Source organism: Sus scrofa, chromosome 15 (assembly GCF_054392235.1).
Source record: "Sus scrofa isolate SSC_HxYL_T2T_F1_AM1 chromosome 15, Sscrofa_HxYL_maternal_Yorkshire_Landrace_v2.0, whole genome shotgun sequence".
In the NCBI taxonomy this organism is placed as follows: Eukaryota; Metazoa; Chordata; class Mammalia; order Artiodactyla; family Suidae; genus Sus; species Sus scrofa.
The window spans coordinates 91,902,855-91,917,282 of NC_139397.1; the positions used below are offsets into that span (position 1 = coordinate 91,902,855).

General features: G+C 41.5%; 1 protein-coding gene across 3 annotated transcripts in view; it reads left to right on the forward strand.

Annotated features, from left to right (window-relative positions):
• Positions 1-13,982, forward strand: part of DCAF17 (DDB1 and CUL4 associated factor 17) — a 77,472-nt gene extending 63,490 nt beyond the window's left edge. Inside the window, exons 15-16 of one of the 3 annotated variants that reach the window (XR_014829538.1) lie at positions 3,510-3,653; positions 13,770-13,982. Coding sequence is in view for 2 of the 3 variants with exons in the window: in XM_084999477.1 (XP_084855603.1) it covers positions 11,041-11,144 (104 nt within the window). In the remaining variant the exon portion in view is untranslated. Of the gene's footprint in view, positions 1-3,509; positions 3,654-11,040; positions 12,202-13,769 lie in introns of those variants that run through there. The other 2 variants (XM_084999480.1, XM_084999477.1) reach the window with 2 other exon arrangements.
• The last annotated feature ends 446 nt before the right edge of the window (positions 13,983-14,428 follow it).

Consider the following 14,428-nt stretch of genomic DNA (forward strand, 5'->3'; position numbering starts at 1 on the left):
TTTACTCAACTCATCAAAATGAAGATATTATGGGATTTGGGGAAAGAGTAGAACTTTGAAAGTGAACATGGAATATTAAGCAAAACTGGTCTAGGAGTTCCCGTCATGGCGCAGTGGTTAACGAATCCGACTAGAAACCATGAGGTTGCGGGTTCGGTCCCTGCCCTTGCTCAGTGGGTTAACGATCCGGCGTTGCCATGAGCTGTGGTGTAGGTTGCAGACGCGGCTCGGATCCTGCGTTGCTGTGGCTCTGGCGTAGGCCGGTGGCTACAGCTCCAATTGGACCCCTAGCCTGGGAACCTCCATATGCCGTGGGAGCGGCCCAAGAAATAGCAAAAAAGACCAAAAAAAAAAAAAAAAAAAAAAAGACAAAAAAAAAAAAACCTGGTCAAATGCTGTATCATTAAGCAAATCTCAAATGTCCCAAGTGTGTTACTCTTTACATATGGAAGACTATCTTGTTTCTCTTTCTCTATCAAGAACCAAGCTTTCCAAAAATTTATTATTGAAGAACTTTGAATCTAGTCAATTAATTTGTGAATCATTTATTGTAAATTAATTTAAATAAGTATGAAAGTCTGAAGTCCTTTAACAGAACAGATGTCATGGAATGGAAGGTACAGCTAAAACGGGCAACAGATCCCATTATCTTATTTCTTCTGCACTTAAAGCTAATAGCACTTTCCAGTGGTATTTTTATGATAGAAAATTAGCCCAGCTTCTTCAGCATTCATAAACTTAAATATAGCTGAACTTTAAGGATATGAACACTAATCATTAACTTAGAATACTATTGACTGAAATTAACTCTGTTCTTGTTTTAGAATTATAGTAGTAAATTCCTTTGGAGGCAAACAAAGGGAAAGGATTTTCATGTCATCCCCAGGTTTTCTGATTTAGGACACTAGTGTATCTAATGCAGACTATCTTCAAGGTAAAGCAAGTTTAGATTCTCACATTAAAGATTTTTAATGTCTTTGGAGACCCAATAATGTATATATATTTGACCAGCAGAATATATTCTTATACTTCCTATGTTTGAGCCACTAATTGAATTATTTTTTATTTAAACTACACAAGGATTTGACAGTTCTCCTTTAGACTATATCCAAACTAAGCATATAGCCTTAACACTATGGTTAGAAAAATCTGACAGTTAATCTCAAGTTATTATTTTGCAGAATATTTACTCTTTAGCTCTTGCCCTTGGAAAAGATTAACAGACATTTTAAACATTTAAGCCACAAGGTAAATACCATATTTTTAAAATTCAGTTATTTTAGGATTGGAGGAATTGCAAAGAATACCTGAATTATTCTCCTAATTCATCCTAGGTAAAGAGTGAGACACAGAAAGATTGTGACTTGCTCAACAGTTAAAAGCAGTGCAGATGTACAAAACTTTTGATTAAGTCTGCTTCCAGTATATTAACAGAATTATCATTGTGGGAGTTCCTTGGTGGGTAGCAATCAAGGACTCAGTTTTGTTACTGTTGTGGCTTTGGTTCAGTTCCTGGCCCTGGAACTCCTGCATGCTGCGGGTGCAGCACCCCCCCCCCAAAAAAAACCCTTATCATTCTGTTCTAAGTTTCATCTTTTTAAAAATTTTGGCCACCACATGCAGAAGCTTGATGTGGGGTCTCAGTTCCTAGACAAAATTGTCCTGGCCTCAGTGGTGAAAGCACCAAATCCTAACCACTAGACCACCAGGGAACTCCCTAAGTTTCAACTTCTGATGTACAAAAGATGCCAGTGATGGAAACCATCCAAAGAAAATAACCTCTAATTCTATGGAGCTTGATTTTAGTAATAAGGAGGACATTCTGAACAACTAAAATAGTCATTCTAGTGCTTAAGGAGAAGCATCACTTAAAAGTCTCCTACCAAAAATTTAAGGCTGATGGCAAATATCCTTGCCATGAAAACCATACCACTCTAGAATCAATGTAAAAGATTCTAAGTTTAATGTTAGAAAAATATTTAAGGGCTCAGCACACAGATGTAGTCTTCTCAGTTTTAATGCCTATGTCAAACCAGAGAGCTAAGGCTGGACTTCCTTAGACATCATTATACATTTCCATAAAACAACTTCCCATGAATTTTACCTGGGTGAATCACGCAAGTTAAAAAAAGTCATTAGTTCTTAATTACTTCCAAATAAAGACTATTCCCACATGGACAGGTATGGGTAAGAACATGAAAAAGAAATACTGTAACTGGAGTTCCCATAGTGGCTCAGTGGTTAACGAACCCGACTACTAACAATGAGGTTGTGGATTCGATCCCTGGCTTCACTCAGTGGGTTAAGGGTCTAGTGTTGCCATGAGCTGTGGTGTAGGTCACAGACATGGCTCAGATCTGGCTTTGCTGTGGCTGTGGCTGTGGCCGGCAGCTGTAGCTCCGATTTGACCTCTAGCCTGGGAAACTCCGTATGCCATGGGTGCAGCCCTAAAAAGACAAAAGGACAAAAAGACCAAAAAAAAAAAAAAAAAAAAAAAAAAGAAAGAAAGAAAAGAAAAGAAATACCATTACTCATTTCATAGTTGGCATGTTCTATCTTTGCCAAAAATTGCTGTTTAAAGGAGACTGCCAAAAATCAAATCCTCAAACCAATGGCTTTTAAGACTCTGTACATAAGCAAAGAAAACCGGGGAGTTCCTGTCATGGCTCGGCGGAAACAAATCTGACCGGCATCCATGTGGACACGGGTTCGATCCCTGGCCTCAGTGGGTTAAGGATCTGGCATTGCCGTGAGCTGCGGTTTAGGTTGCATCCAAGGCTTGGATCTGACATTGCTATGGCTGTGGTGTAGGCTGGCAGCTACAGCTCAACCCCTAGATTCAACCCCTAGATTCAACCCCTAGTCTGGGAACCTCCATGTGCTGCAGGTAATAGTCAGAGAGAGAGAGAGGGGTGGGGGGAGGGAGAGAGAGAGAGAAGAGAAAAGAAAGAAACAGAAAAAGAAAAGAAAGAAAACCAGGAGGTTACTAGAACCTTGCTTTAGTACTTTAGACTTAAGTAATCATCTTGACATACCTCAAATGCAAATTTATTACCTGAACCTTGCTTTAGTACTTTAGACTTAAGTAATCATCTTGACATACCTCAAATGCAAATTTATTACCTAAGAGATGGGTTTGGAGGATTTTCTAGAAGCTAAGTTTGTCATAGCTTAGAATGCAGCTAGACCTGGAGTGGCCTGGTCCACAATGGGGATGCACTGACTTTTTTTTTTTTTTCTTTTTACAACTGCACCTATAGATACAGAAGTTCCCGGGCTAGGGGTTGAATTGCAGTTACAACTGTGGCCTGCACCACAGCCACGGCAACACCGGATCAGAGCCACATCTGCAACCCATGTCACAGCTTATGACAACATCAGATCCTTAACACTGAGTGAGGCCAGAGATTGAACCTATATTCTCACAGAGATGACATTGGGTCCAACACCCACTGAGTCACAACAGGAACTCCAGGGATTCACTGATTTTTATAGTTGCCTATTCCTAGTGTTACTCTGCCTACCTGATTGGGGAAGACACGGAGGGAACTGACCTAACTGACGATGGCCATGGGTAGATGTCCAGCCAGAAGATAGACAGTGGTATCTAAAAGCTATGGCCACAAACAACAGAAAGATCAAGTCAGCAACAGGTAGGTGCGACCTGGGGTAGGTAACTTAAAACTGATGAATACGGGAGTTCCCGTCGTGGCGCAGTGGTTAACGAATCCGACTAGGAGCCACGAGGTCGAGGGTTCGATCCCTGGCCTTGCTCAGTGAGTTGAGGATCTGGCATTGCCGTGAGCTGTGGTGTAGGTTGCAGATGCAACTCAGATCCCACGTTGCTGTGGCTCTGGCGTAGGCCGGCGGCTACAGCTCCGATTCAACCCCTAGCCTGGGAACCTCCATATGCCGCAGGAGTGGCCGTAGAAAAGGCAAAAAAAAAAAAAAGAAAAAACTGATGAATACGGTTGTTCAAATCATGCGCTGCACAAACTTAGATGATGCCATTCACATAGACATCATAGACCTGCTATATGCCCCAGCAGGTGGACTGAAAATAGATATTGGGAATGCAGGAATAATAAATAAATGGCTGTCCAAATAGGTATATGGAGACAGCTGGAACAGACAAAGTCTACCAATAGTTAAGGATTCAGAATCTTAAAGGTTTTCTTCACCTTGCAGTATCATCGAGGGGTGATTCAGCAAGTGCATCTAACCACCTCCTTTTGTATTTCACCTCCTCTGGATTCTTGCTATGGCCACAGGCACTGTGGCCCAGTAGTCCAGGGCTCTGCCATTAAAATTCTGGTGCAAGTACAGGCAAAAACACCTTATTTCGAGTCTTCCTAATAGAGTAGAAATAAACTAGAATTTTTTCAAAAAAAGATTTCACCAAATTAAAAAAATGAACAAAAAAGAAATACTTAGGGACCAAAAAAAGAACTATTTCTGGAAGTTTCCTTTTGGCTCAGCAGGTTAAGGACCCAGTGTTGTCTCTGTGAGGATGTAGGTTCAATCCTGGTTAAGGATCCAGCATTTCTGCAAGCTGCAGCATAGGTTGCAGATGCAGCTTGTATCTGGTATTGCTGTAGCTGTGGTGTAGGCCACAGCTGCAGCTCTGATTTTATCCCTGACTCCTAGCCCTGGAACTCTCACATGCCACAGGTGTGGCCATAAAAGGAAAAAAGAAAAAAGAACTATATCTATCCAGCTTTTGCACATCTAGGAATTTATCCAAAAGAAATAGTTATGAATGTGTGTCAATTAGAGTTTGATCAGAGAGGCAGAACCACTTATGAGGGATTGAGAGGCATTTGTGTAGAGATTACACCTTCCCCAGTTGTGGGAGCTGTGTAAGCCTATGGCTCTGCATCCAGTGTCAGGCCTGAAATCAGCAGGACAGCAGTTAGGGAGGGAAGATGCCTGTGCAGTGGAAGAGAGGGGGAACAAATTGGAACCCACAGGATGAGCTAAAACTGACAGGATGGAACTGAAACTTGCATCTGCCTCTCACTTCTTCCAAACATCCAACTTCAGTAATGTGGAAGACCTCTAGGAGTTCCCGTCGTGGCTCAGTGGTTAACGAATCCGGCTAGGAACCATGAGGTTGCAGGTTTGATCCCTGCCCTTGCTCAGTGGGTTAAGGATCCGGCGTTGCTGTGAGCTGTGGTGTAGGTTGCAGACGCGGCTTGGATCCCGCCTTGCTGTGGCTCTGGTCTGCACCAGCGGCTACAGCTCCAATTCAACCCCTAGCCTGGGAACCTCTATATGCCGCGAGAGTGGCCCAAGAAGTGACAAAAAGACAAAAAAAAAAAAAAAAAAAAAAAAAAATGAGGAAGACCTCTAGAAGATCTGGTACACATCACCACAGGGCTGCACCTACACCTGGGCCAGGATTTGGAGAAGCTGAAAGAGGAGATCCAGTGTGAGCCCATGAAGAACTAAGTAGAGTTGCCACAGGCCTTGCTGTGGCTCTTTGACAAGATGAACCAGCAGATCCATGATGATGTGCACGAGCTGCAACAGTACCTGACCCTGCACCAGCCTTCCAGCCTGCAGCATGCCTGCTGCTTCATTTCTACCATCTAAATCTCATGTGAAAAATGTATGGCTCGGAGTTCCTGTCATGGCGCAGCGGAAACGAATCCAACTAGGAACCATGAGGTTACAGGTGCGATCTCTGGCTTCACTCAGTGGGTTAAGGAGCTGGTGTTGCTGTGAGCTGTGGTGTAGGTTGCAGATGTGGCTTTGGATCTTGTGCTGCTGTGGCTGTGGTGTAGGCTGGCAGCTGTAGCTCTGATTGGATTCCTAGCCTGGAAACTCCATATGCCGTGGGTGTGGCCCTAAAAAAAAAAAAAAGTATGGCTCTCATTCACTTGGAACCATGTAGGGAAGGGGCTTCTAGGAAACATAAGTCCAGGTGTCTTGACACAATACAAAGACACTGTAGAAAGTGTGCTGAAAATTAACTACAGAGATTTTCACTGCAGTGCTATTTATAATGATAAAAAATAGGCTATGACCTAACTGCCCAACAATACAGAAGTGGTTAAAATTTATGGTATATCTACGTACTAGAATATAATATATTACAAGGCATGTAAAAGAATGTTTATGTCCATAAACCTGTGTTCACAACACAATTACTATTGTATCTGGTTGTGTAAATACAAAATTTTGGTTGAAACACTGTGGTAGGCAGAATAACAGCCTCCCAAAGAGCTTCGCATCCTAACATTCAGAACCTGTGGCTATGCTACCTTACATAGCCAAGGAGAATTCAGGTTGCCAATAGTTAAGCTTAATAATCAGCTGACCTTAAAATTGGGAGATTATTCTAGGTTATCCAAGTAGGACATTTAAGAGTACTTGAAAGTAGAAGAGGATGACTAAAGAAGAGGGTCAGAGAAAGACATGTGACGGTAGAAGAAAGGCACAGAGAGATGCGTGATTTGCTCGCTTTGAAGATGGAGCAGGGGGCCGTGAGCCCAGGACTGTGGGTGGCATGTAGAAGCTAGAAGAGGCAGGGAATGGATCCTCCCCTAGAATCTCCAGAAAGAAATGCAGCCTTTTGACCCCTTTATTTTAGCCTAGCAAGACCAATGTCAGCCTTCTGTCCTACAGAACCGTAAGGTAATAAATTTGTGTTGGTTAAGCTGCTAAGTGTGTGGTAATTTGTTGCAGCAGTTATGGAAAATAGGTACCATAAAATAGTAAATATGAAATATAGGAAGTGTGATGCCAGAAACATGAAAGTAGTTGACATGTTATATAGCCATAAAACCCACAAGGAAGATATACAAAGATTGTGAAAGTGGAGATAGGCTATTTTGTTGAGGTTTTCTCTGGGCAGAGCAGTATGGAGTTTGTTCTCTCTTTTTCCAGGAGAATATTGGTAGGGAGTAACTGCCCCTTCACTTCAAGTCTAGTTAGAGGGGCCTAAAAAGCTTAATTTGTGTTCCCTTGAGTTTGGGGCCACAAAGGACTGAGTCTAATCGCTGCTCAGGGAACTTAAAGAGCAAGAGAGATGAACTGGTGATGTGCTTTGGTTTCTGAGGATGAAACTGCTGTTGCATTGGAATCAGTCTGTCTTCCCAGGTTTTTTTCTTTTTTCCAAAATAAACAAATACCACTTGGGCAATTAAAAACATTGAAACTGTGGAAAGCAAGCAAGAAAAAACTTACCCAGGCTTTTATGATCATGAGCCTACCTACCCTATAATCTGGGTTCACAAGCCTTGTTACGTATCATGTTCCATCAGAAAGCCTGAGTCCAGGAGTTTCCTTGTGGCTCAGTGGGTTAAGGATCTGGTATTGTCACTGCCCTGCCTCTGGCACGGGTGTGGCATGGGTTCAGTCCCTGGCCCTCGAACTTCTGCATGCTGTGGGTATGGCAGAAAGAAAGGGAGGAAGGGAGGGAAGGAAGGAAGGAAGGAAGGAAGGACAAGCCTCAAAGTGTGGGTATAGTTTACCTCCATTCCCTCAATCCCCATTCACTAGGATGTAAGTTTTAAAAGGGAACTGGTCTTTGTTTTTTTCACTGATCTGGTCCCAAGGGCCGGGCACATAATAAATTCAAGACATTGAACTAGTTTTCTTTCTGTGTTGCAAACAGCTTACTCTTTTACAGACAGCACAACACAGCAATTCCATATTACTTTTTTTTTTTCTTTTTAGGGCTGCACCTGCAGCACATGGAAGTTCCCAGGCTAGGAGTCAAATTGGAGCTGCAGCTGCTGGCCTAGGCCACAGCCACAGCAACATTGGATCCTAGGCCATCTGTGACCTATGTTGAAGCTTGAGGCAACACTGAATCCTAAACCCACTGAGCAAGGCTAGGGATTGAACCTGCATCCTCATGGAGACCACCTCGAGTTCTTAACCCACTGAGCCACAATGGGAACTCCAACAATACCTTATTTTTAAATTCAAGACAAGGAGGCCTCCTGTGCTTTCTCCCTCAATCTCCATCTTTACCTCATCCCCTAGGAGAGGTTGCTGATTGATGAGTTAGAAACCTGGACAATGACTGGGCTGAGTGTTCTAGGGACAGAGGGTTCTGATGTTAAAAGCTCGGTAAAAGGTCGGTCATTGAGGAAACGACCTGCCTCAAGTAACTCCCATCCCATTCTCTCCAGGCTCCATTCCCCTCCTGCTAAAGCAGGCACTGGATCTACTTTTCCTCATACCTGAACTGATTTCAGGTCCAGGATTCAAGTTTAGGATTTGGAGAGGACTGTGAGTTCCATCCAGACAGAGACCTTGTCAGTTTCTGCTCAATTATATTCTCAGCATCTAGCATAGGATCTGGCATCTATCTTTATAAATAGATACAGATATAGACACACAGAATCTCTAAATCTTTATATAAAGAGAAATTGTTCTGATTGAGTGAATGTGGAAAGATAGAGCTCAAAGCATACTTCGGCTAATTTAGGGAAACAGCCTTTCACACAGTCTAGCTCAGCATACCAGATTTCCACTTTGAGGTGCAGGTTCATAATCAGCTCATGGTAAAATGCCACTTTACCTTCTAGTGTTGGTCATTTTCCCATGCCTACATTTCCATCAAGAACCTTACCATGTTCTCTGGTGACAAAACCACTTAAGAACCCCAGGAGTTCCCCTCTATGGCACAACAGGATTGGCAGCATCTTGGGAGCCCTGGGACACAGGTTCAATCCCAAGCCTGATACAGTGGGTTAAGGATCTGGTGTTGCCACAGCTGCAGCTTAGGTTGAGACTGTGGCTTGGATCTGATCCCTGGCCTGGGAACTCTGTATGCCACAGGGCAGCCAAAAAAGAAAACAAACAAACAAACAAACAAAACCAATGTTCCCATTGTGGATCAGTGGTTTAAGAACCCAACTAGTATCCATGAGGACTTGGGTTTGATCCCTGGCCTTGCTCAGTGGGTTAAGGATTTGGCATTGACACAGGCTATGGCATAGGTTGCAGATGTGGCCCTGACCTGGCATTGCTGTGGCTGTGGTGTAGGCTGGAAGCTGCAACTCCAATTTGACCCCTAGCCTGGGAATGTCCATATGATGCAGGGGCAGCCATAAAAAGAGAAAATAAATAAAATAAAATAATGGGGACAAACTGAAAAATAAAAAGGATTAGGTTTATATCAAACAAGATATAAAAGAAGATTCTTCCCTAGAGCATCCATAGCCACTACTGGCCTTCTCAATCTATTTGAGTAATAGCTCAATTTCATTGACTGGACACCATTTCATGCAGAGCTTGAGCCCTTTTAAGTTATCTACTCTCCTTGGAGTTCCTGTCTTGGCTCAGCAGAAATGAATCTGACTAGCATCCACGAGGGCGCAGGTTTGATCGCTGGCCTCACTCAGTGGGTTAAGGATCTGGCGTTGCCGTGAGCTGTGGTGTAGGTCACAGACATGGCTCAGATCTGGCATTGCTGTGGCTGTGGCATAGGCCAGCAGCTGTGGCTCCGATTGGACCCCTAACCTGAGAACTTCCACATGCCGCTGGTGCAGCCCTAAAAAAAAAAAAAAAGAAAGAAAGAAAGAAAGAAAAGAAATAAATACAACTCAGAAATGTCAACTCTATATATGTGATATTATGCAGCCTCCCAGGAAGAGAGTGATTTAAAAAAAAATAATATGTCCCTTTTGCAGATGCCTGATTTTCAAATCTTAAGTTACTTAAATATCCCAAATTTCCATCATTATCTATATAACAGAATCCAAAACTGTGAGAAGCTGGAATGTTATTTCTTTGTTTCCAGCACAGTTGGGGATAAGCACGTTGCATATTAAGCAAGGAATCTGATCTGAGATTAAAGGACTCTTTTCTCTAAGCACTATCTTTATCATGCTTACCATTTATCTTTTCTTAACATTACTTCATTCTTATACAATTTTTTTTGCTATGTCAAATGGACTGTTATTTGGCTCCCAAACCCCTTATAATTCATTTCACAGTCTTTTCCTTAATTATTTTACTATAGACCTGAGAACTGTATAGCTGTTCAGAGTGGCAATAAACATGATTATATCTGCAAAAGACTCATGAGTTAATTTTAATGGCTTTTTCTGATTCGTAACTACTTAATCTGGATTAAGCCATCAGGCAGAAGAGGGGTCGTGTGGCCACTGAATTCTAATTTTTAGCAACAGTGTGTGCAAAGGAAAGATCCAAAGATAAAAAGGACACAGCACTTTGAGAGATGCTAAATAATCTAGGATGGTGGCAGAGGCAGTAGATTGCTGGAGGAGAGAGGAGAGGGAAGAGGCTGGGGTGATAAGCCAACGGCTGGGTCAGAAAGGTCTTGCATGCCGTGCCAACCCTGGTACCACTGAAAGACATGGGACTTTTATGTCTTCTTAGGGCTGCACCCTAGGCATATGGAGGTTCCCAGGCTACGAATTGAAACAGAGCCCTAGCTGCTGGCCTACGCCGCAGCCACAGGCAGTGAGGGATCCAAGCCACATCTGTGGTCTACACCACAGCTCAAGGCAACATTGTATCCTTAACCAAATGAGCAAGGCCAGGGGTCTAATCGCATCCTCATGGATACTAGTCAGATTTGTTACTTCTGAGCCACAATGGGAACTCTCTTGAAAGACTTTTAATCAGAGGAATGTGCTGCAGTTCGCAATTCTGGATTATCTTTGATAGAATGTGGGAACTGCACTGCATGGAGGAGAGAGAAGCAAGAAAACCAGTTGAATGGTTGGATGCTAATCTAGGCTTGATATGAAGGTGGCTGGAGCTAAAATAGTGGTAAAGATGGAGAGAAATGAATGGATTTCTAAGGGAGGAGAATGGACCCATTAATTGGAGATAGGGGCTAACAAGGGGAGAGAACCTCAAAAGACAGGAAGGAATCCCTCTCTCCAGTGATTTCTGAAGAATGTGGAAAATTTGAGGTGTGTGGAAAAAAGTAATTTATGGTAGCATGGGTAGTAGTAATCAATATGTGTGCTAAAAAGTTACAAGATACAAGGAGGTTGAGAATAGAAATGTGCTTAGTAGGGAATTATTTTTCCTGTCTTCTCATTGCAGTAGGGTTGCAATCAGATGAAATGCAGCTTGAGAATCTCAAGGACAAAGTACAGGAACAGAAAGAGTTTCCCTGCTCAAACCAAGAGGTACTCAGAAAGAGCTGAGAATGCTGTTGATGACTTAAAGTCACCCAAATAATTCCCTAGGTCTCATGATGCTAAACATTGTCAGACATTGTGCAATCTCAATCTTCTCATGCTCAGTAAAGAACTAACATTCTTTTTTCCCCCATTGATGTACATCAGTATGTATGTGTGTATGTGTTTAAATTGAAGTAGAGTTGATTTACAATATCATATTCGCTTCAGGAATACAGCAGAGTGATTTAGTATTTTTATAGATTATACTCTTTTAAAAGTTATCACAAGATAAGGGCTGTAATTCCCTGTGCAATAATATATTCTTGTTGCTTATTTATTTTATACATATTACTTTGTATCTCTTAATCACATATACCTAATTTGCCCCTCCCCACTTCCCTCTCCCCTTTGATAACCATTAGATGGTTTTCTGTTTCTGAAGCTGTTTCTATTTTGCATATTCACTCATTTGTATTATTTTCTAGATTCCACCTAAAAGTGATATCATACAGTGTTTGTCTTTCTCTGTCTCACTAAGCGTAACTTTCTGTAGGTCTGTCCACAGAACAAACATTTATTATTTCTGGTTAAATCTTTCCAAAGAACTACATTAAAAATTTATTAGGAAAGAAATAGTACATAAAATAATAAAAGAGTCAAGGAAAGGAACAAGCAATCTCAAAACAAGAAACACAAATGACCAATTAATATATGAAAAATGTTGCTTCCTATAAAGCAAATTACAGTGAGCATCATGTGATGTCCATCTGGCTGGCAAACATTTTAAAAATATAGAATGATAATACCCTTTATAAGCAATGGTGTGAAGGAGCATAATCATATAATTCTGGCCAAGTGGCTATAATCTTTTGTGAAGTAGTTTAGCAATTTGTGTAAAAAAACCTTTTATCTAACAGTTTAACTTTCAGAAATTTGCCCTAAAGAAACAACCAGCAATATGGGAAATTATTATGTATTAAGACATTTGTTAAGGCAATTTTCTAGTAGTAAAAAACTATAAACAACATAAATGTCAATATCAACAAATGGAGAATTTGTTAAATAAATCATGAAAGTCTAGCACAGTGTCTGTAAGTGAGGGCTGTAGAGCCAGACTACTTGAGTTTGAAACCCAATTTCATTCCTTCTGTGCCGTGGGATCTTGGGCTGGTAGTTTACTTTCTGTGTGACTCAGTTTTCCCAGCTATAAAATGGGGTTTTGTAAGAATTAAATTAATACATACCTGGAGAATTCATAGAACTGTGCCTGGCACATATGAAGTGATCATAGTACTAATAATTTTCATGATTAGTATGACCATCGGCCATCAATACTTAGCATGAAAGAGACCTGTAATTACTCCACATTGATAGGGGGTAAAAAAAATGGTTAAGTCTCCATTTGGAACCTTGACGGTGGTAAGAGAAGAATGAGTTTTGGGAGTTCTTGTACAAAACATGGCTGCTAGGAAGAAGAGCCAAGAAAGATGTAGCTGCATGGCGTTCCCGCTGTGGCACATCGGAAACGAATCCAACTAGGAACCGTGAGGTTGAGGGTCTGATCCCTGGCCTTGCTCAGTGGGTTAAGGATCCGGCATTGCCATGAGCTGTGCTGTAGGTCGCAGATGCAGCTTGGATCTGGCCTGCTGTGGCTGTGGTGTAGGCCAGCAGCTACAGCTCCGATTCGACCCCTAGCCTGGGAACCTTGGGGTGCAGCCCTAAAAAGACAAAAAGACAAAAAAAAAAATGTAGCTGCAGGCTAATAACTGCTGTGACTCTGAAGAGGTGCTGAGCACAGATGCTAAGCTGAGATATTTACAACAACCCTCCATGGGAATTGAGAATATCAGTGATTCCTACTAGTAACAAAATCATGGCCACTGCAAATACTATTGGACTTGTCTGTGTTCATAATTAAAGGGATTGCTAATTTTCAGTTAGAAGTTAATGAAAATAAAGATTCTATTTTTCTCCCATTTGGGTTCTATCCATAGACATCAGGTTAAGAACCATGATCTATACAATGAGACACCAACATCAAATGCTTTCACTGACATGTGGAATGTGAGAAAAGGACAGACTGAACTTCTTTGCAGAACAGATGCTGACTCACAGACACTGAAAAACTCACAGTCTCTGGAGGAGACAGTTTTGGGGGGTAGGGGGACGTGCTTGAGTTGTGAGATGGAAATCCTGTGAAATTGGGTTGTGATGATCATTATACAACTACAGATGTGATTAAAAAAAAAGAACCATGATCTATCTCGAAGCTGTCCTGTCACAGACTAGCCAACCGCCTCCCAGTTTTTGACCCCTGTAAACTGGTTATTAAAGTAAAGCAGTAGCAGATTGAAGTCCTGGAGCAATGTCTGTTCCCTTATTCCAGACTGCTTCTTGTTGACCAGAATCTCAATGATAGGTTTGGAGAAATATATAAATGGAGAAGCCCTGCTAAATTATTTTGGAAGAAAAGTAAAATTTGGACTTGCTAACATTTGGTTTTCTCTTTTAAAAAGAGCTTTGTCTGCTAACAGAAATTATAATCAAGCCTTCCTAAGATTCAGTGAGGTCTGTCTAAACTGTTCACAGATAAAATTTATGTAGCCAAATATTTGGCCAATTAAGAAAGCCTCTCTGGTCTACTTTCAGAGCTCTTCTTTGGAAATGCACAATTTCTTCATACTTTAATAAAATCTTGACATCTGTGAGCAAAAATTCTGGAAATATATTTCTGAGACACTCTGTCTGTGAACGCCCTTCAAAAACTGCCTCAGCAACAGAAAGGACTGTAATTAGAGCACTCGTGCCTGTTATTACAACGTCAAACAAGGAAGCATTCAATAAAAGTTCTTCAAAAGTAAATGGTGTTTGGGCTACTCATTAATAATAGTATAACCCAGTTCTTCACATACTATAATACTCCATCCAAATAGTCCATTGTGCTTATAAAACTTGACTTATGTGGAAGAAAGCCTAGTCATAAGAGGAGTGTTCCAGAGCATTCCTTTCTTTGCTAATTCTCTGGCTTGATTTTAGGCTATTCTAACTTTGTCAGTCTACCAGTCTAGGAATGTGTTTTTAAATGCCTTTTCCTTGGTTAACAACTGACTATTCTAGGCTGTGTTAATTATATTATTTTCTGTTCTGTATTCTTTTATTTCTTCCAGTTTTTTTTTTTTTTTTCTTTTTTTTCCACCTGCAGCATGTGGGAAGTTCCTGGGCCAGGGATCGAACCCATGCCACAGCAGCAACCCAAGCCACTGCAGCAATGCCAGATCCTTAACCCACTGTGCCAAAAGAGAACTCTG